The sequence below is a fragment of the Myotis myotis genome, unplaced genomic scaffold, assembly GCF_014108235.1.
Source record: "Myotis myotis isolate mMyoMyo1 unplaced genomic scaffold, mMyoMyo1.p scaffold_m19_p_5, whole genome shotgun sequence".
NCBI classification, from domain to species: domain Eukaryota; kingdom Metazoa; phylum Chordata; class Mammalia; order Chiroptera; family Vespertilionidae; genus Myotis; species Myotis myotis.
The window spans coordinates 99,586,696-99,609,068 of NW_023416357.1; the positions used below are offsets into that span (position 1 = coordinate 99,586,696).

General features: G+C 47.7%; 2 protein-coding genes across 2 annotated transcripts; one reads left to right on the forward strand and one right to left on the reverse strand.

The window, feature by feature from the left end:
- Window positions 1-115: 115 nt before the first annotated feature.
- On the reverse strand, window positions 116-606 carry SMIM22 (small integral membrane protein 22). The gene is given in 2 exon segments (XM_036310008.1): window positions 116-483; window positions 486-606. Coding segments are annotated over 2 exon segments (489 nt in total).
- On the forward strand, window positions 355-21,003 carry SEPTIN12 (septin 12). Its single transcript, XM_036309408.1, has 9 exons — window positions 355-6,441; window positions 10,353-10,481; window positions 10,563-10,644; window positions 14,814-14,951; window positions 15,098-15,215; window positions 15,303-15,398; window positions 18,736-18,832; window positions 20,561-20,612; window positions 20,695-21,003. The coding sequence occupies exons 1-9, from the start codon at window positions 6,294-6,296 to the stop codon at window positions 20,894-20,896; spliced, it is 1,062 nt and encodes a 353-aa protein (XP_036165301.1). The 5' UTR covers window positions 355-6,293; the 3' UTR covers window positions 20,897-21,003.
- Window positions 21,004-22,373: the final 1,370 nt, after the last annotated feature.

Consider the following 22,373-nt stretch of genomic DNA (forward strand, 5'->3'; position numbering starts at 1 on the left):
GGGGCTGGGGGACTCGCCTCATTTTGGTTCCAGAGCCAAGTTACTCAGTCTCATGGAGTTCTCCTGTCAGAAAGGAGCAGAGGGAGCCCAGTGGGGTTCAGGCCTCAGTTCCCTGCTAACCCCCCATCTTGAGGAGCCCCAGCAGCCTCTCCTCCATCCCAGTGCAATTCCTGGCCTTCCAGGGCCAGTGGGACTCACCTGCTTGGCACTCATTGTCTGGGATCTGGAGGGGTGGTGGGGGCAGCAGCGGAGGCAGCAGGGGCAGCAGCGGAGGCAGCGGAGGCAGCAGGGGCAGCAGCGGAGGGAGCAGTGGCAGCAGCAGCGGAAGCAGCGGCAGCAGCAGCAGCAGGGGCTGCAGCAGCAGTTGAGGCAAATAAGCAGCATCAGGAGCAATATAGTGCCTGGGGGTGGGACAGGTGTCCAGACATGGCCCTCCACCTGGGGCCTGGCCTGAGAGGCTGATGGGCCAGAGGCAGAGACCATACCCAGGGCAATGAGGAAGATAATGAAGTAAGCGGTGTCTGACTTGGACTCAAACAGTTGGTTGCTCTTCAGTCTCCCCAGCACTTCCTTTGCTGTGGTCTCCAGATCCTTCAGGTTGGCCATCCCAGCTAGAGGGTCCTGGATGCCACCTGCCCCAACCCCCCAGAGGGAAACCTTTAGAGCTCTGGGTTCCTCTGGGGCCAGGCCACATACAGGCTCCCACCGTCCAGCCCCTGCCCCTTTCACACTGTCCCTCCAGGTCCCAGTTCCTGCCCCAACTTCACTTCCACTCCTCTCCTTGCCCTTACCTTGGTCCTGAACCTGACCTGACCAGCCCCTTCTCTTCCCACTTCCCCCAGCAGCCCCACATCAAGACCTGACCTGCCTCCAAGCTCTCAAAGCCTTAACTCCTGGGAGCATAGACTTCCTGCTTCCGGATCCACACCACCTGAGGCCTTAGCAACCAGCCCCTCTCTCCCCATGGCCAGCCCGGGGCTGCCAGAACTCAGAAGGCGGGACCTGTGTCTCAGCAGTGTGCTTCCTGCTTCCCAACAGCAGCTGGTACTGCTGGTCCCAGGAGGAGGTCACAGGCCTGTCAGTATCCTCACCCCAGGGCTTTTTCACTTTTTCTCAGTAGACCATACAAGCAGCCTGGGACAATGGGCACTCAGCTGCTGCTGACCATGAATAAAGGAAAGACAAAGAAAAAGAAGAGAGGGAGGGAGGGAGGAAGGAAGATTGAAAAGGGGAAAGGAGCCCTGGCTGGGTGGATCAGTTGGTTGAAGCATCGTCCCATATCCCAAAAGGTGATAGATTTGCCCTGGTTGGTTTGCTCAGTGGTTGGAGCATCAGCCCTTGCACCAAAGCATTGCGGGTTCACTCCTGGTCGGAACGTATAGAAGTGAACTGATGTTTCTCTCTCCCTTCCTCTCTCTCTTAAAAAAAAAAAATCAGCAAGAACATATCCTCAGGTCAAGATTAAATTTTAAAAAATTTTAAGGAGAAAGGAGGGAAAGGGAAAGAGGAAGAAGTATCTTTTCCACCACCCTTGTTGGTCTGCTGGGATGTGCCTGGCACCATATTAGAAGTCTTAGATCCTTATTTTCTCTGTTCTATTCCTCACAATAGCCCTATGGTTATCTCTCAAAAGAGCTCTTTGCCCAGAAGTTGGGGCTTGGGGCCCCTAACCCTGCAATCCCTGACCATGTCAGTGAGGCAGCTCTCACTCCTGCCTTCTTGCAGAGCACAGACATTTCCAGGCCCACTAGGCGCCAGACACTACTCAGCACGTGAGGTTGGCTATGAAACAGGTAGACACAGTGTTTTGTTCTTACAGTGCTTATGATCTAGTAGGGAAGAACATATCAGCTAATGTTAGGCTATATGTACATTACCTAATGTATCCCTCATGGCAATCGTACCGTGGGTATTACTGCTAATCCCCACTGTATTATTACAATCGTACAGTGGGTATTATTACAGATATGAAAACAGGCCTTGAGAAGCTCAGCAACCAGCTCTCGAGTCACACATCTCAGGGATTCATTTCCTGTTGTTGTAACATACTACCACAAGCATAGTGGTTTAAAACAACACAAATTCATTACCTCCCAGCTCTGGAGGTTGGTGTCTAAATGGGTTGGCAGGGCTGTATTCCTTCTGGGGGCTGTAAGGGAGAAACCATTCCTTGCCTTTCCAGTTTCTATAGGTCATATTCTTTGGTTCATGCCCCAGAACATCACTTTAATTTCTGCTTCCATCTTCACATCCACATCTCTGCCTGCCTTCTTGCTTTTCTCTTATAAGGAACCCTGTGATGACATTGGCCCCCAGGGTAATCTCCCCAGCAAAATTCTTAATCACATCTGCAAAGAACCCTTTTGCCACTTAAGGTGACATATTCGCAGGTTCCAGGGATTAGGATGGAAATATCTTTAGGGGCTATGATTCTAAGCCAACCACAACCAGTGAGCAGAGAAGCCAGAATTGGGACTCAGGCATTCAGATCCCAGAGTCCTTAACCATCATGTTATGGGGTTTCCTTTGCTGGGATCCCCGTCTTACACCCTCCATCCCAGTCTGAAATCTCAGACTGGTATTTTTAAACCAACTAGAATATTCTCTTGTAAAAATGGGGAGAGAGTGGGGTGCAGCCACTTTGGAAAACAGTCTGGCAATTTCTCAAAAAGTTACATACGGTGTTATCATATGACCTAACAATTCCACTCCTAGGTATACACATAAGAGAATTGGAAGCAAGTGCTCAAAGGCTTGTACACAACTGTTCACAGCAGCACTAACCACAATAGTCAAACGGTGGAAACAGCCCAGTGTCCATCAAGTGATGAATAGATAAAACATGGTCTATCCATACAATGGAATATTATTCATAAAAGGGAATGAAGCACCGACTTGCTACAACATGAGTGAACCTCAAAAACATGATGCCAAGTAAAAGAGGCTAGTCACAAAAGGCCACATATTGTATGATCCCATTTATATGAAATGTCCAGAACAGGCAAATCCATAGAGACAGAAAGTAGTGGCTGCCAGGAAAGGGGGATGGGCAACTGAGTGCTTAGTGGTTATAGGGTTTCCTTTTGGGGTGAGGAACATGTCTTGGAACTAGGTAGAGAGTGGTTTTGCAACCTTGTGAATGTACTACTAGTGAATGCTACTGATCTATTCACTTTAAAATGGCTGATGATTAATTTTATGTTATGTGAACTTTATCTCCGTTGGAAGAAAGTGGGGAGAGAGGCCAATAACTCAGCCCCTGCCCCCCTTGGCCTGGCTGGGTGATAAAAAGGCCCACGGTCCTCTTCCCTCCCCACTGGCCCTCAGTCTTACAGTCCAGACCCCTGGGTGCCTCGTTTCTTGTTTGTGATTATGAAAGTAAAACCACCTCATTAAAATCTGGGAAACTCCAAGGTGTTAAAAGACAAAACCAACCAAAGAGGCCCCAGACCCAAACAGCAATGATGGGCAGAGGAGGGTTCAGGCAAGTCAGACCCCAGATTCGGGTCCTGGTCCCAGCTTTTAACACCCACCAATGTGTGTGTGACCTGAAACACGGCCCCTGACCCCTCTCTGCCTCAGTTTCCTCATCTGTGTGTGAGAACAGTGTCCCCTCTCTTCAGGTTGTTGTGAGGATTGACGGACACACTCGGCACAGAAGTGTCTCCAGCACAGTGACGTACACTAGAAACAGGCACTAAGTGGCCATGTGTGGCTCTCACTCATTTTGTGGCTGGGGTTCCCTCTAGTTCTTAGTTCTTGGTGTACATTTGGATTCACCTGCCGTCCTCACTCTGCTCAGACCGCTTTAGCCTCCCCTCCACTCTCCCAGTCACCACAGCCAAGAGTGTCTTGCAAATGACTGCCACTTTCTGACCCTCCAGTTCACAATCGCTGAGACTTTCTTCCCAACATTTTTCAGAATCCCATGTCACTCACATGTGATGGTTTTCCTGGAGAAAGTGATGGTCTTCCTGCAGAGAGGCTATTTCCGTAGGGGACATTCCCAGAAGCAGAATGTGCCCCGGCTCAAGGTCATACCACGGGTCACTGGCACTCCTTGGTCATCTGCACCTAAAGTTCTCATTTGCTTTGATGAGGCCAGCCTTGCTGAATCCCTCAAGAACCGTGGAGTTGTAACTTGAAAGATTTTTCTGCTGGGAATGGAACCATGTTCAGAGCAGACTCTTGTCCCTGTCCTGCCCTGGGCCCTGCCCAGCCCCACTTCCAGCCTCCAAGCCTTGACAATGAAGGTTAAGCCTCTTGTCAGATGTGTAGACAGTGGGGGAGTAGAAGAGTGTGGGCAGAGAGGGACAGAAGGCTGGTTGGAGCACGGGACAGGTAGTAGGTGTATTGGGCAGAGTTGAGTGGATGGACAGAACAACCCTAATCGTTTACTGGCACACAGTCACGCCCTCCCCTTCACTTTCTGCTTTCACAGCTGAAGAGTAGCTGCAAGAGAGATCTTATGATCCGCAAAACCTGAAATATGTGTACTGTCTGAAAACTATTTATCAACGTCTGAGACCGAGGATTGCTTAGGGCTTGCAAACTCAGGTGCCAGAAAATAGGTGAGAAAAAAGTGAGATGGATTTGGTGTAAGAAACATCAGGGAGCCCGGCTGGTGTGGCTCAGTAGTTGAACGTCGACCTATGAACCAGGAGGTCAAGGTTCGATTTCTGGTCAGGGTACATGCCCAGGTTGCAAGCTCAATTCCCAGTAGGGGACATGCAAGAGACAGCCAATCAAGGATTCTCTCTCATCATAGATGTTTCTATCCCTCTCCCTTCCTCTCTGAAATCAATAAATTTTTTTTAAAAGAAACATTAGGGAAGGCTGAGAACTGTAGCAAATTGAAGAGCATATGGCCCAGCTAGAGAGCAGCTTGAATCAGCGATGGGCTGGGCCCAGAGTTGCCAGGGCTTACAATCTCTAAAATAACATTGGAAATCTAGATCTTTGTGTGAATAAGAAAAGAGACCAGAGAAGATGAGCCCGTAGCCTCAGATTTCATCTCTGCCATTTCCTCATTGTGTGACCTTGAACAATCCTTGAACAATGCCCTTGACTCATGTGTAAACAGGGTTATCTATAAACAGTATAGTAACAGCACATGTTTCATGGGCTATGATGATTATTAAATAAGTTCTCCTTCTATGGCCCCTAGAACAATGCCAGGTGATTAAGTATTTGCTAAATTGATGCTTTGATTTTTCAATGCTGCCAATTTAAAACACTATGATACCAGCAATGGATAGACCAAAGAAAGCACATGGATGTTCTGCTTTAGGTCATAAGTTTGCATCCCCTGGCAGAGTGGCTAAGGGAGATGAACTTGGAAGCCAGAGAGACTGGCTGAATGAAGCCCAGATCTGCCACACATACCATCTAGGTGACCTTGGGCAAGGGACCTGCCCTGGGCACCTGGGTTCCTGTCTATAGTCCTAGGCCAGCGGTTCTCAACCTGTGGGTCGCGACCCCTTTGGCGGTCGAACGACCCTTTCACAGGGGTCGCCTAAGACCATCCTGCATATCAGATATTGACATTACGATTCATAACAGTAGCAACATTACAGTTATGAAGTAGCAACGAAAATAATTTTATGGTTGGGTCACAACATGAGGAACTGTATTTAAAGGGCCAGAAGGTTGAGAACCACTGTCCTAGGCCAAGGTCGTTGTGAGGATTGCAGGGTAGTGTCTCGAACGGCCTGGAGGAGCAGCTTACCTGTCCCTGCCCTCGGCTCCCTGCTGCAGAGGAGCCCCCAGGTGGTGACACAGGGAGCAGTGGGGCTTTGATTCTTCAGTTAACTGTCACCCTCTCCCCTCCCCCTCACCACAAACACCAGGATCTTCCAGGACAGGGCAGCCCCTAAAACTCCCACAGGAGCCCAGGGCCTCAGGTGCCACACGAGGCTGCTTCTCTCTCTGTCTCTGACAGATCGGCCGCTGGGCTTTGCTGGGGTAGGGTCTGAGCAGAGAATCTGCCTGGGCATGGCTGGGTCTGGAGTGGGAGCTGGGGTACAGGAGGAACAAACCCCTGGGAAGGTGCATATCGGATGGGAGTTCAGTCTCCCTCCAGAGGCAGCTCCCCTGGGCACCGCTCACCAAACCTTTTGGGCCATGGGCGCCTGGAGGATAGACGGACCAGGGGCATAATGTGTGGGAGTATCTGGAAGCAGAACTAAGGAGTCAGGGTTCAAAATGAGAACTCAGATGTTCCTCCTGGGAGCCCCAGCAACCTCTTCTCCCCACCTCACCCAGATACCAGGCATCGTTGGGCCCTTGGCCCCATGGACCCCCTAAGGCGATCCCTCTCCCCCTGCTCATCAAGGCCCACCTCCTGCGAGATGCTTGGTTATGTGGGCATCGAGGCCGTGCTGGACCAACTGAAGATCAAGGCCATGAAGATGGGTTTTGAGTTCAACATCATGGTGGTAGGTGAGTGAGAGGCGGGGCTCACAGGAGGACCAATGGGCCAGGGCATGTCTCCTCACCTCTTGGGGCCTTGTAGTTGAAAATCTGGGAAACACTGAGTTGAAAGACAAAAATCACCCATAAAGCCGCAACCAAACCCAAACAGAGCAGTAAAATCTAGGCCGAGGCAGGAAGTGCTGAACCCCCCACTCAGATCCTGGTGCCAGCCCTAAGCCCACCAACCAGCAGGGAGGGATCTTGTGCACAGCCTCTGACCTCTCTCTCTCCACCTCAGTTTCCTCATCTGGCTTAACAGTGCCTGGCGTTTAGTAAGTTTTCCCCGGGTCAGTTTATGTGGAATTACTTCTTTTTTTTAAATTTATCTTTATTGTTGAAAGTATTACAGATGGCTCCTCTCCCCCTGCCCCCCTCCATTGACTCCCTCTACCCAGCACCTGCCCTGGAATTGCTTTCTTATATATTCACAATTGATTTTGTAGGTCAATACTATACTTTTTAATTTTTTTTTAATTTATTGATTAATTTTAGAGAGACAGGAAGATAGGGAGAGAAAGAACATTGATTAGTTGTTCCACTTATCTATGCATTCATGGGTTGATTCTTATATGTACCCGAACCAGGAATAGAACCCAAAACCTTGGTGTATCAGGATAACACTCTAACCAACTGACTACCCGGCCAGGAAACTACTATACTTTTAACAAAACAAACTAGATACAACAGGACACAAAATATTGGAGTGTGTATCTCCAATTAAGGACACTATTCTAAGGCAGCACTGTATAATAGAAATGTAACATGAGCCATATGTGTAATTTTTTTTCACATATGTAATTTTTAAATTTCCTAGTAGCCACTTTTTAAAAAGTAAAACAAAGTAAAATTTTGTTGTTGTTAATCTTCACCTGAGGATATTTTTCCACTGATTCTTCAAGAAAGTGGGAGGGGAGAGGGAGGGGCAGAGAGAGAGAAACATCGATGAGAGAGAGACATATTGATTGGTTGCCGCCCTCACGCGCCCAGACCAGGAGGGGATTGAGCTTGCAACCGAAGTACGTGTCCTTGATCAGAATCGAACCCAGGACCCTTCAGTCCGAGGGCCGATGCTCTATCCAATGAGCCAAATTGGCTAGGGCCGAAGAAATTAATTTTATTCATTTATATATATATATATATTATTGATTTTTTACAGAGAGGAAGGAAGAGGGATAGAGAGTTAGAAACATCCATGAGAGAGAAACATCCATCAGCTGCCTCCTGCACACCCCCTACTGGGGATGTGCCCGCAACCAAGGTACATGCCCTTGACCAGAATCGAACCTGGGACCCTTGAATCTACAGGCTGACGCTCTAGCCACTGAGCCAAACTGGTCAGGGCAATCATCTATTTTATTTAACCCAATATGTGCCAAAATGCTATTATCTCAACATGTAATCCATCTAAAAATTCATGATATCTTTTACATTCTTCTTGTCTTATCAAATCTATAAAACCTGGTTTGTATTTTCCATTGAGGGTACATCTCAATTCAGATTTGCCATATTTCCATGTGGAATAGCCAAGTGTGGCTTCTGTGTTGGACAGAACAACCCTAAGGACAATTTGGTTACATACACAAAGGTGTGTCCTGGGTTTACAGTAGGATGTTTCCTAGTGGGAGATGTTGTCCACAGAGTTGGAGAGGCACCTCACAACCCACAGGCAGGATGCGAGAACCTCTCCAAGTAGCTAAAGAAGCCAGACACAGAAGAGCAGCTGCTGAGTGATCCCCTAGGTCAGTGGTCAGCAAACTGTGGCTCACTAGCCACATGCGGCTCTTTGGCCCCTTGAGTGTGGCTCTTCCACAAAATACCACATGCGGGCACGCACGTACAGTGCAATTGAAACTTCATGGCCCATGGGCAGAAGTCGGTATTTTGTGGAAGAGCCACACTCAAGGGGCCAAAGAGCCACATGTGGCTCGCCAGTCGCAGTTTGCTGACCACTGCCCTTGGTCAAGGGAGGAAAGAGCTGCTTCTGCTGTTATAAGCTAGGAGAGTGGCAGTCCCTGGGGGACGGGGTTAATAGTTGCTGAGATTGGGCATGAGTGAGCTTGGGGAGAGCTGTGTGTTTTGTGATCTGGTGTTTCGTACACAGGTTGTTTCATTTGTGAAAACTTGAACTGCCCATCTTATATAATAAAAGGCTAATATGCAAATAGACCAAATGGCAGAACAACCAAACAACCAGTCGCTATGACATGCGCTGAACACCAGGGGGGAACATGGTGGGCGTTGGCTGAGGTGGGATGGGGAAGCATGTGAGAGGGGGCACTAGACCAAGGTGGGCGCTGGTCACGGTCATGGGGGCGAGCCTCTGGAGGTTACTGAAAATTCTTTGCTCCCACGTACCGTGGTCCCGCCAGGCCCTCGCACCTGCTGCCAGCGCTGGCCCTGCTCACACCCGCTGCCGGCACAAGAGCCGCCGTTTGCACCCACTGCTGGTGCCTGGTGCCAGTCTCGATCACTCAGCACCATCAGCGGCGCCTGTCGGTCCTGATCACCCCTGAGGACCTTCCACCTCCACCCTGCTCCTGAGGGGTGATCGGGGCAGCAGCCGACACTCACACCTGCTGCTGGCACCAGTCCCAATTGCTCCACACCATCAGCAGGTGCGAGTGGGGCCGGTGCCAACAGCACGTGGGAGCAGCAGGTTGGGAGCAGCAGCAGCGGAGCGGGGCTGCCAGCAGACGGGACTGGGGCCATGGTGGGAGGGGCCAGACGGGGGCACGGAGGATGGGCCGAGACCCGCCTCTGTGCCTACTGCAGCCTCGTGGCCCACAGTTCCTTTCAAGGTGCACGGATTCATGCACTGGGCCCTTAGTCAACACATAAATGGATAAACGCAATGTGGTCTGTCCATCCTGTGGAATATTACTCAGCTATGAAAAAGAATGAAACAGTGCCCTGGCCAGGTGGCTCATTTGGTTGGAGCATCGTCCCGTACACAAAAAGGTAGTGGATTCTATTCCCTGTCAGAGAACATACCTAAGTTTCTGGTTCAATCCCTGTTTGGGGCACGTGGGGGAGGCAACCAATTGATGTTTCTCTCTCGCAAAGATATTTCTCTTTCTCCCTTTCTCTCTCTCTAAAATCAATAAAAACATATCCTTGGGTGAGGATTTTTTTTTACAAGAATGAAGTGGTAACATATACTACAACATGGATGGACTTTGCAAACATTAAACTGAGTGGGAGAAGCCAAATTCAAAAAGACAAATATTCATGAATCTATTTACATGAAATATCCAGAGTGGTAAATCCATAGAGACGGAAAGTAGATTGGTGGTTACTGGAGGCTGGCAGAGGGAAGTGGCTGCTTTAGTGAACAGAGTTTCTTTTGGGGAGGTGATAGAGGTGGTGCTCGATAGAGGTGGTGGTTGCACAACACTTCTAATGCACTAAATGCTACTGAATTGTTCACTTTAAATGGTTACTGGTTGCCAGCTGATATGGCTCAGTGGTTGCCCATCAACCTATAAACCAAAAGGTCATGGTTTGATTCTTGATCAGGGCACATGCTCAGGTTGTGGGCTCGATCCCCAGTGTGGGGCCTGCGTGAGGCAGCCAATCAATGATTCTCTCTCACCATTGATGTTTCTATTTTTCTCTCCCTTGATCTCTGAAATCAATAAAAATATTTTTAAAGAACAATAAAATAAAATAAATAAATGGTTACTGGTTAATTCTTTTATTATATGAATTTTGCCTCCATAAGAAATGGGGTAAGCATTGAGGTGAACACTTAGGATAGTATGCACTTTTTTATATTTATGTTATACTTAGAAAACTGTTTACTTTCTAAAAAGATTTATGAGTTTGAGAAACACTGCCTAAAATATCCACCATTATTGCTGTCATCTGGTTACTCCCAGGGCAGAGTGGGCTGGGCAAGTCCACGATGGTGAACACACTGTTCAAGTCCAAAATATGGAAGTCCACCCCATCGGGCCTGGCGCTGGGGCCCACGCCCCAGACGCTGCAGCTGCACTCGATGACCCATGGTGAGTGAGGCCCCACCCTCACCCCTACCCCACCTTGTCCCACCCAGTCCAATCCCTTCCTCCCTCCACTCTCCTCCACAGTCATCGAGGAGAAAGGCGTGAAGCTCAAGCTGACCGTGACCGACACGCCTGGCTTTGGGGACCAAATCAACAATGACAAGTGGTGGGTCCTCTGGAGTGGGCGGAGCCCTGGTTGCCCCGCCCCTGCCCCTGCCCCTGGAACATTCCATCCCTGGAACAGCCTGACTGTGGTATCTTGGAGCCTCAGTTTATTCGTTTGTATAATGAGTGCATACAACTCTCCCCCCAAGATTGAAGGGAGTCAGCGGGTAAAGGTTTTAGCTGCTGCCTGGCACACAGTAAGCACTCAGGAAGGTATAAGCAGGGGGTAGAAGCCCACACTCGGGACCCCTGGGTGAGACCACTTTCCAGCTGCACAACCTGGAACTAGTCACAGAAGCTCTCTGAGTCCCGGTTTCCTTTGTGACTTGGGAATGATGACACCCACCTTGCAGAGCTGTTCAAGGCTCTAAATGAGACAGACACACAAAATCAGGACCGGCTGCATAATCTTTGGGACCCAGTGCGATGAAAATGTGGGCTCCCTTGTTCAAAAATGATCAAGAATTGTAAGAACAACCGCAGAACAGTCCACCAAGCCTTCTCAGTACAGATCCCTGGGCTCCATGCACTCCACTGAAGCTGGCCCAGCACCACATGCTTTGTTGAGCATTTGCTACGTGCAAGCTCTGTTCTAGAGCAATAAACAAAACAGGTGAACATCCTTGCTTACATGGAATTTACCTTGTCACAGGGGTAAGGGACAGACAATGAATAAAATAATCAGTTAATCCGAGAGAGAGCCTGAACTCGATCATCCAAAGAGGACATTTCTTTTTTTTTTTTTTTTTTTTTTTTATTTTATTTTTATTTATTTTTTTTATTTATTTTTTTTTTATTGCTTAAAGTATTACAAAGGGTATTACATATGTGTCCATTTTATCCCCCCGCCCTAGACAGTCCCCTAGCCTCCCCTATCCCCCAATGTCTTATGTCCACTGGTTATGCTTCTATGCATGCATACAAGTCCTTTAGTTGATCTCTTACCCCCCTACCTCCTGCCCCGCAACCCTCCCCGGCCTTCCTGCTGCAGTTTGACAATCTGTTTGAGGCAGCTCTGCCTCTGTATCTATTATTGTTCAAAAGTTTATAATGGTCTCTATTATCCATGAATGAGTGAGATCATGTGGTATTTTTCCTTCATTGACTGGCTTATTTCACTTAGCATAATGCTCTCCAGTTCCATCCATGACGTTGCAAATGGTAAGAGTTCCTTCCTTTTTAGAGCAGCATAGTATTCCATCGTGTAGATGTACCACAGTTTTCTAATCCATTCATCTACTGATGGGCACTTAGGCTGTTTCCAGATCTTAGCTATGGTGAATTGTGCTGCTATGAACATAGGGGTGCATATATCCTTTCTGATTGGTGTTTCTGGTTTCTTGGGATATATTCCTAGAAGTGGGATCACAGGGTCAAATGGGAGTTCCATTTGTAGTTTTTTGAGGAAACTCCATACTGTCTTCCATAGTGGCTGCACCAGTCTGCATTCCCACCAGCAGTGCACAAGTGTTCCTTTTTCTCCACATCCTCTCCAGCACTTGTCGTTTGTTGATTTGTTGATGATAGCCAGTCTGAGAGGTGTGAGATGGTACCTCATTGTTGTTTTGATTTGCATCTCTCGGATGATTAGTGACTTTGAGCATGTTTTCATATGTCTCTTGGCTTTCTGAATGTCCTCTTTTGAAAGGTGTCTATTTAGGTCCTTTGCCCATTTTTTGATTGGATTGTTTATCTTCCTTTTGTTAAGTTGTATGAGTTCCCTATAAATTTTGGAGATTAGGCCCTTATCGGATATGACATTGGCAAATATGTTTTCCCACACAGTGGGTTTTCTCGTTGTTTTGTTGATGGTTTCTTTTGCTGTGCAGAAGCTTTTTATTTTGATGTAGTCCCATTTGTTCATTTTCTCTTTAGTTTCAAGTGCCCTAGGAGCTGTATCAGTGAAGAAATTGCTTCGGCATATGTCTGAGATTTTGTTGCCTTTGGATTCTTCTAGAATTTTTATAGTTTCCTGTCGTACATTTAAGTCCTTTATCCATTTTGAGTTTATTTTTGTGTATGGTGTAAGTTGGTGGTCTAGTTTCATTTTCTTGCATATATCTGTCCAATTTTCCCAGCACCATTTATTGAAGAGACTATCTTGGCTCCATTGTATGTTCTTGCCTCCTTTGTCAAATATTAATTGAGCATATTGGTTTGGGCCGATTTCTGGGCTCTCTATTCTATTCCATTGATCTATATGCCTATTCTTGTGCCAGTACCAGGCAGTTTTGAGAACAGTGGCTTTGTAATACATCTTGATATCTGGTATTGAGATCCCACCTACTTTGGTCTTTTTCAGGATTGCTGCAGCTATTCGAGGTCTTTTTTTATTCCAGATGAATTTTTGGAGAGTTCGTTCTAGATCTCTGAAGTATGCCATTGGTATTTTAATGGGAAGTGCGTTGAATTTATAGATTGCTTTGGGTAGTATGGACATTTTAATGATGTTGATTCTACCAATCCATGAACACGGTATGTTCTTCCATCTGTTTATGTCTTCCTCTATATCTTTTTTCAACGTCCTGTAGTTTTCTGAGTAGAGGTCTTTTACCTCTTTAGTTAAGTTTATTCCTAGGTAGCTTAATTTTTTTGGTGCGATGGTAAACGGGATTGTTTTTATAATCTCTCTTTCTGAAAGTTCACTATTGGTGTATAGAAATGCCTCGGATTTCTTGGGGTTAATTTTGTATCCTGCTACATTGCCAAATTCATGTATTAAGTCCAGTAGCTTTTTGATGGAGTCTCTAGGGTTTTGTATGTATAATATCATGTTGTCTGCAAATAAGGACAGTTTTACTTCCTCTTTTCCAATTTGGATGCCTTTTATTTCTTCTTCTTGCCGAATTGCAATGGCTAACACTTCCAGTACTATGTTGAACAGGAGTGGTGAGAGGGGGCATCCCTGTCTTGTTCCTGTTCTTAGGGGAAATGGTGTTAGTTTTTGTCCATTGAGTATGATGTTGGCTGTGGGCCTGTCATATATGGCTTTTATTATGTTGAGGTATGATCCTTCTACTCCCACCTTGCTGAGAGCTTTTATCAAAAATGGGTGTTGAATTTTGTCAAATGCTTTTTCTGCATCAATTGATATGACCATGTGGTTTTTTTCTTTCAATTTGTTTATGTGATGTATCACGTTTATTGATTTGCGGATATTGTACCATCCAAAGAGGACATTTCTGAGAGCGAAACAGGTACAGAGCTGTAGGGGGTTGCAATTTTAAGCAGAGTGCTCAAGAAAGACCTCTCAGAAAGGTGACATTTGGACACAGATTCCAGGAGATGAGAGCCATGTGGACATGGGGGAAGGAGTGTCTGAGGCTGAGGGTGGCATGTGCAAAGGCCCTGATGTAGGCAGGCTGGTGTGGCTGGCAGGGCAGGAGGAATAGGGAGAGGAGGAGGAGACGACAGGCAGGAAGCAGTGGTGAGATAGTATAGGGCAGTGGTCGGCAAACTCATTAGTCAACAGAGCCAAATATCAACAGTACAACGATTGAAATTTATTTTGAAAGCCAAATTTTTTAAACTTAAACTATACAGGTAGGTACATTCTTATTAAGTAGGGTACTCCTACGGCTTAGGAAGAGCCACACTCAAGGGGCCAAAGAGCCGCATGTGGCACACGAGCCACAGTTTGCCGACCACTATACTATAGGGCCCTGTAGGGCAATGTAAGGACTGGCTTTTGTTCAGTCCCTAGAGGCTGAGCAGGAGAGGAACACGATCTAACTCCTGCTTTTGGAAGGATCTTCTTGGCTGCCATTGACAACAGCCCACAGAGAGAAGGGGCCCAGGGAGAGGAGTCAGGCAAGCCCTCTGCAGTCAGGCAAAAGTCCACCATGGTTTGAACCAGGCCAGCGGCAATTTCTCTTGTTTAACGCTCACTCTCCCCACCCCAAAGTAGGTATTCATATTGTCCCCATTTTATAGACAGGAAAGATGAGGCCTCAGCTCAAGAATGGCAGAGGGACTCTCTGATGATGCAGGGAGTAAAGATGAGGAGTATACTCAGGTGCCCAAGCACCTCAAGCTGTGCAAGACCAAAGGTCCTGTGTCCTCGGCAAATGAGTTAATTGGTCATCTGCAGGGGCGACTACCCAAAGGACCCAGGGAGACAGGTGGGACTCCTGGGCACAGCCCTGAGGTCGGGTCCATCCCCCACCCCAGCTGGGACCCCATCCTGGGCTACATCAATGGACAGTATGAGCAGTACCTGCAGGAGGAGATCCTCATCACCCGCCAGCGCCACATCCCCGACACCCGGGTGCACTGCTGTGTGTACTTCGTGCCGCCCACTGGGCACAGGTGAGGTGGCTGGGCCGACCACGGCAGAGAGGAGGAGGGGGGGGGGGGAGAAGGAGGGGTTCCCGGCATGGGCTGTGGGCTGGCATCCCCTCACTCACACACTTGCTCCTGCCACTACCACCACCATCACTGTCCTGCCTGAGCAGCCTGCGGCCCCTGGACATTGAGTTTCTGCAGCGGCTGTGCCGGACTGTGAACGTGGTGCCCGTGATCGCTCGGGCAGACAGCCTGACCCTGGAGGAGCGAGAGAACTTCAGGCGCACGGTGATCTGGGTGCCTGAGGCGAGGATGGGGCTGGTGGGGGTGGGGAGGAGCAAAGTGCAAGGTTGACCGAGGTTCCGGGGCCCCCAGATCCAGCACAACCTGAGGACTCACAGCATCGATGTGTACCCACAGCAGTGCTTCGATGAGGACGTCAATGACAAGATCCTCAACTGCAAGATCCGGGTAGGAGGCCGTGGGGGCAGGGAGGCTGGCGGGACAAAGGCAGAGTGATTTTCTTCCCTCTCATTCTTTCCATCTGAAGATTATACTGGGAGAAATGTCATCTGTTTCTAGCAGATGTGACTCTCTAAGGTGAGCGAGAAGTAAGTCATAGCAACAACCCACAGAATAAGAGGAAATGTTTACAAATGCCATATCTGATAAGGGACTTATATCCTGATTGTAAAAAGATCTCTTACAAATCAACAATAAAAGACAACCCAGTTTAAGAATGGGCAACGGCTCTTGAGTAGACATTTCCCCAAATACTTTATAGGAATGGCCAATGAGCATATGAAAAGATGGTCGACATCATCAGCCATAAGGGAAATGCACATCACTTCACACCCCTAGGATGGCTATTATCAAAATGAGAGATAATAACAAGTGTTGTGAGGACGTGGAGAAATGGAAACTTTCACACCTTGCCGGTAGGAAGATCAAATGGGTACTGTAGCTTTGGGAAACAGTTGGACAATTCTTCAAAAGGCTAAACGCTGCCCTGGCTGGTGTGGCTCAATTGGTAGAGCACTACACCATGTACCGAGAGGTTGCTGGCTCCATACCCGGTCAGGGCACATGCATGGGTTCTGGGCTTGATTCCCAGTAGTGGGCATGCAGGAGGCAGCTGACTGATGTTTCTATTTCCCTCTCTCTAAAATCTCTCTCTAAAATCAATAAGAAGACTAAGAAAAAAGAAAAAAGGTTATACACTGCTCAGCCAACTTGGCTAAGCGGTTGAGCGTTGACCTATGAACCAGGAGGTCACTGTTCGATTCCTGTTCAGAGCACATGCCCAGGTTGTGGGCTCGATCCCCAGTGGGAGTTGTGCAGGAAGCAGCTGATCAATGATTCTCTCTCATCATTGATGTTTCAATCTCACTCTCCTTCCTCTCTGAAATAAATAAAAATATTTTTTAAAAATAGAATATCTCAAAAGGTTAAACACTAAGTACCCTGTGACCCAGTAATTTCTCTCCCAAAAGAAATTAAAACCTGTGTCCATGTAAAAAACGTATACACAAGTGTTTATAGTAGATTTATTCACAATAGCCAAAAAGTGGAAACAATCCAAATGTCCATTACCTTGTGAAAGGATAACCAAATGTGGTCCATCCATACAATGGAATCTTACGGCCGTAAAAAAGAATGAGGTTCTGAGAGGTGCTACAACCTGGATAACCCTTGAAAACATGATGCTCCGTGAAAGAAGCCAGGCACAAAAGGCCACACGCTGCGTGATTCCATTATCGGAAATGTCCAGAACAGGCAAATCTATAGAGACAGGAAGTAGATTAGTGTTTGCCAGGGGCTAGCAGGTTTCTTTTGGGGACCATGGAAATTCTCTGAAATTAGATTGTGCTGATAGTTGCACAATCTTGTAAACATACTACAAACAACGGGGCTGCCCCTTCAAAAGGGTGCATTTTGTGGTATGTGATTTATATCTCAATAAAGCTGTTACAAAAAAGAAAGAGGAAATAGCGCACATCTTCATTTTCTCTGAATTAACTGAATTCCAACTCCAAGCCCCATCCCGCCATCCTAATGTTGTAATGTACCCCGCGAATAACTCACAGGACGCAAAATCAAATCAATGAGTCATTTAATCAATAAAGCCGGCAACTTCGAGGGAGATGCGGCTGCAAATCTCGCAGTGCCTGAGTGAGGGCAGGAGCCATCTTATAAAGGCAAAAACCACATCCTGCTAGACGTTGGAATGTGGAATTATCTTGCGAAAGCAGTTTTACAGAAGCAGAACTGAGCAAAGTTAATAATCTTTAAAGGTTATCTATAGTTTCAGTTCCTGGAGCCAATGAGTCACCGGAAAGTATTCCCAGAGCCACTGAGTTAAGGAAAGCGATTTTGTGGTTCTGGTCCTCAGACACAGGAGAATAGCCTTTGTGATGTGGGCTGGCAACATAATGGGGTGATTTATGTGAGTTTCCAGGTCTCAGTCTGGAAACTGAGGTAACCACCTTATTGTTTAAGCAAGCAGGTGTAGAGAAGCCAGAGCAGCAGGGTTAAAATTCAAACAGCAGTTCTTACCCGAGATGAACGTTGCTGTGCTTCATTGCTTCACTTAGGGTGCAGTCAGTGTTAGTCCCCTGGAACCTGGGAAGCACCTGCCTCATCCATGGACAGCAGACCTCAACTCCCGCCCTGGGGGCCCTGCCAGCGCTTTCGCTTGGACTAGAAAAAGGCAACAGCTGCCTTCCCAGTTGCGGGCCGACCCTGATTTCAACCCTACACGGTCATGACCAGTTGCCTTTGTGCCCTGCACAAACTGCGCATCCATACATGGAGGCCCTGCTTCCCACCTGGCACCCAATTTCTCTGCACATCCCCTCTCCCTCCCCACCGGAGCAAGGAACAGGATCCCCGTGAAAGATTCAAAGCGCCCGACCTTCACCAGCTCTGCATTCTGTCCTGAGGCAGGCAAAGACGACAGCCTGGCCACAGCCTGAACAGAGATGGACGGAGCACAGGGAGCACCTTCTCAAATTAATGTCTCAGTAAATCATCCAACAGAACATTGATCCAGGGTTTAGTTGCTACCGGCAGGCGCATAAGAAGTGTACAACAAATGGTTACTATTATTAGCATCAAATTACAAATTAATTCTAGCGATAAAGACAAACCCATATACAGCACTTTGGAGTTTACAAGGTTGAATCTCCACTTCCAGTCAGGAGCAAGTAAACAACTAGAACTGAGTACAGGGTTTAGCACACATTTTTGTGACAGGCCAGATGATGGTGAGTACGGATCTTATGCTGTGTGGGCCAAGCTGGCTCTCGCAATGACTCAACTCCGCTGTGGTAGCGTGAAAGCCACATAGACAACAGTAACTGAATGGACAGGGCTATGTGAAACTTCACAGACGGAAACAGGAGGTGGGCCAGGTTGCCTGTGAGCCAGATGTGGCCAACCCTGGTTTACCAAGTTATCATGTTGAATGTGATCACTGTTCCTATTTCATAGGTAAGAGACTGGCATCAGCAAGATTTTAGTAACATGGCTATTAGTAACCACAGTTTCCAAGGGTTACTCTGCTAGCCCTTAATAATGCTAAGCACTTCCCAAACATTCACAAAGCTCTAAGTCAGTGCTATTAAGACTCTCACTCTACAGATATGGAAACTGAGGCACTGATTCAACTTTGCATATTCTAACTCATTAATATCTTGTGCTCCTTCTACCACTTTCCCCACAAAAGACAGCCCCACCCCCACCTCAGGATCTTTACTCTCCACATGCCTGGCAAGGCCAACCTTCTGGTCTTGTCCCCTCCCCAAAGGACCGGATCCCCTTTGCTGTGGTCGGGGCTGACCGAGAGCACATGGTGAACGGGAGGTGTGTGTTGGGCCGGAAGACAAAATGGGGCATCATTGAAGGTCAGTGCAGGTGCTTGGGGAGGACACCGGTGAGAATGGGTTGGAAACCAGGACACACCCTCTTGCCTTTGGGACCCTTAGCGCCTCTCACAGGGCCCTAGTGATTAAACCAGGGGTGGGCAAACTTTTTGACTCGAGGGCCACAATGGGTTCTTAAACTGGACCGGAGGGCCGGAACAAAAGCATGGATGGAGTGTTTGTGTGAACTAATATAAATTCAAAGTAAACATCATTACATAAAAGGGTACGGTCTTTTCTTTTTTTAGTTTTATTCATTTCAAACGGGCCGGATCCGGCCCGCGGGCTGTAGTTTGCCCACAGCTGGATTAAACCCACAACCAGGGAAGAGACAGACCTGGGATCAAGCCCCTTCACAGCTGGGAGGCCTCAGGCAAATTACTGACACTCTGGACTTCAGTTTTCTTTTTTAAAAAATCCTTATTTATTTTTCCATTGATATTTAGAGAGAGTAAAAGGGAGGGAAGAGAGAGAGAGAGGAACATGGATGTTAGAGCGACACATGGATTGGTTGCCTCCACACGCACCTCGAACAAGGCCAGGGATTGAGCCTACAACCAAGGTACATGCCCTTGACCAGAATCGAACCCGCGACCCTTCAGTCCGGAGGTCAACACTCTGTTCACTGAGCCGAACCAGCTAGGGCTGGACCTCAGTGTCTTCACAGAAAAATGAGCGTGATAGTAACATAAATTTCATGTGGTAGTTGGAGGGGGCAGAGCCACCGCTTTGGACAGTGTTCGGCACCCAGAATTTATTGAAGGCCTACTATGTGCCAGGCATACTATGTGCTATTCCTAAGGGGGAGACAGGGAAAATAGGACCAACAGGGTTCCTGTCCCCATAGAGCTGGCAAGATGACGACAGGTGGGAGAAGCATGATGAAGGAAATACGTGGGGTGGGAGAGGTGGGCTACCTCAGGGAGCAGAGAAGGATAAAGATAAGACTGTCGGGTAAAGGAGCAGCAGTCAGAGCCTGAGTCTTGATGTAGCAATATAATTTTTAAAAGTAAAATATAATATGTATTATTCTTATGTATATACTATATTATCATATATATTATACTATATATAAAATAATGTACATACATTATATTAAATGTATATTTATATACATTATATACAATATGTTAAATATGTACTATATGTATACATTATATTATACCATATATATATACACCATAGTATACATTATATTGTATATACAATATAATATATAAGATAAATGATCAGTGGATTGACTGATCTAACAACTATTTGTAGGAGCCACCTGTACCAGCCACTGGGGTCACAGCAATGAGTGAATGAATGAATGAATGAATCAATCAATCAATCAATCAAGAATGGGAGGTGGGCCCTGGCTGGTGTAGCTAAGTGGTTAGAGCACTGGCCCACAAACTGAAGGGTCTCAGGTTCGATTTCCAGTCAAGGGCACATACCTGGATTGCTGGTTCGATCCCTGCCCTGGTCAGGGTGAGCACAGGAGGCAACCAATCGATGTGTGTCTCTCACATCGATGTTTCCTTCTGTCTCCCTCCCTTCCTTCCACTCTCTAAAAATCAATGGAAAAAAATATCCTCAGGTGAGGATTAACAACAAAAAAGGAATGGGAGGTGGGATAAGACAGTAAGAAATGTGGGGGAAAGATGGTGGTGGGTACAGGTGGCATACAGTAGGCGCTTACTTGGTGCTAAGTATCCTATCTTGCAGTGGAGAACATGGAGCACTGTGAGTTTCCCCTCCTGAGAGACCTGCTCATCCGGTGAGGGTGCAGGGAGCCCAGGGCAGTGGTGGGCAGGAGGTGGCAGTGGCCAGCTCAGGCTGACCTGCCGTCCCTCTCCCAGTTCCCACCTCCAAGACCTGAAGGACATCACCCACAATGTCTACTACGAGAACTACCGTGTCTGCAGACTCAACGAAAGCCACATGCTGCCCCAGGGGCCCGGCTGGGTGAACCTGGACCCGACCCCTGCCAGTCCCCCGGCCATCCCTGGGCCCTCAAAGGGGTGCCGATGGGCCCAGGACAATCCCTCCGAGGAGTACTGAACACAGCACACCCAAGTGCTCAGCAGCCCCCACACACACCTGTGTATTAGGACATGTATTAAAGGTGGACATTGCTTTTTATGACAAGCTGTGCGTTGAAAACAAAAGGAGTTTTGTAAATGACTTCTTTGAGCTACCCTCAAAAAAAAGATGGGTTCTTTTTTAAGTAACAGCATGACACCCAGGCCCCGGGGCGTCATGAAGCCCTGGTGGGGTGTGCCTTGACGATGGGCTCCCTTCTGCCCCAGAACTAGAGTCGAGTTCCAAATCAGACTCTGCCCTCCATCCTGACCCTCCCTCCAGCCCAGGGCCGGGCCCAGGGTGTCATAACACTCCCATCTTTGACCATCTTCCCCCAACACTGTGCCCCTGCCCCTGCCTTCCTACCCTGCGACCAGCACAGCGAGACACAGCTCCAACTCTGGAGTCTGGCAAAGCTGATGGGCATCCCGGTGCCACGTGATCTTCAGCAAGTCACTTGCTCTTCCTGGGCCTCCGTTTAATCTATAAAACGGAATGGTAGCATCGCTCTCATAGTGTTGTGCGAACAAAATTGAGTAATTTGTGTAATGTGCCTGCCAAGGCCTGCAGAAGGCTCTCGGACAGAGGTGAGGGGAACAGGAGAGAGCTTGGTTAGGGTGGAGGATGTGCCTGCAGAATGTGTGAGCACTTCCCAGGACTTTCCAGAAACCTGGAAAATAAAGGGACTTCAGCCGGCTGGGCTGGGCTCAGTGGTTGAGCATTGACCTAGGAACCAGGAGGTCACAGTTCGATTCCCGGTCAGGGCCCATGCCCGGGTTTCCGGCTCGATCCCCAGTGTGGAGCATGCAGGAGGCAGCTGATCAATGATTCTCTCTCATCATTGATGTTTCTCTCTCTCTCTTCCTCTCTGAAATCAATAAAAATGTATTTAATAAAATAAAATAAAGAGAAAATAAAAGGACTCCATAGAAGCCTACCTGGTTGGGGCCTGAAGCTCGGTTTGGTTAACCAAAGGATAAGTGACTCCTATAATCCAAAACCCAAGCGCCTGGAGGGAGAGAGCATGTGGTGAGCTTCCAGTGAGTGACAATGGGTATATTGGGTCCTTCAGAAAACAGATCCAATAGGACATGTACTAGTATATGGAGATATACATTATGGGAATTGGCTTACACAGTTACGGAGGTAAGAAGTCTTAACGATCTGCCATCTGAAGCAGGAGACCCAGAAAACCAGTGGTGTCATTCTGTTGGAGTGGGAAAGCCTAAGAATCAGGCACCAATGGTGTAGGTGCCCACCGGAATCCAAACACCCGAGACCCTCGCTTTCTGATGTCCAAGGGCAGAAGATGGATGTCTCAGCTCTAGCAGAGAGAGCAAATTCCCTCTTCCTTTGCCTTTCTGTTCTATTCAAGCTCTCCATGGACTGACTGGATGATGCCCACCCGCATTGGGAGGGTGATCACCTAGACACAGTCAACTGAATCAAATGCTAA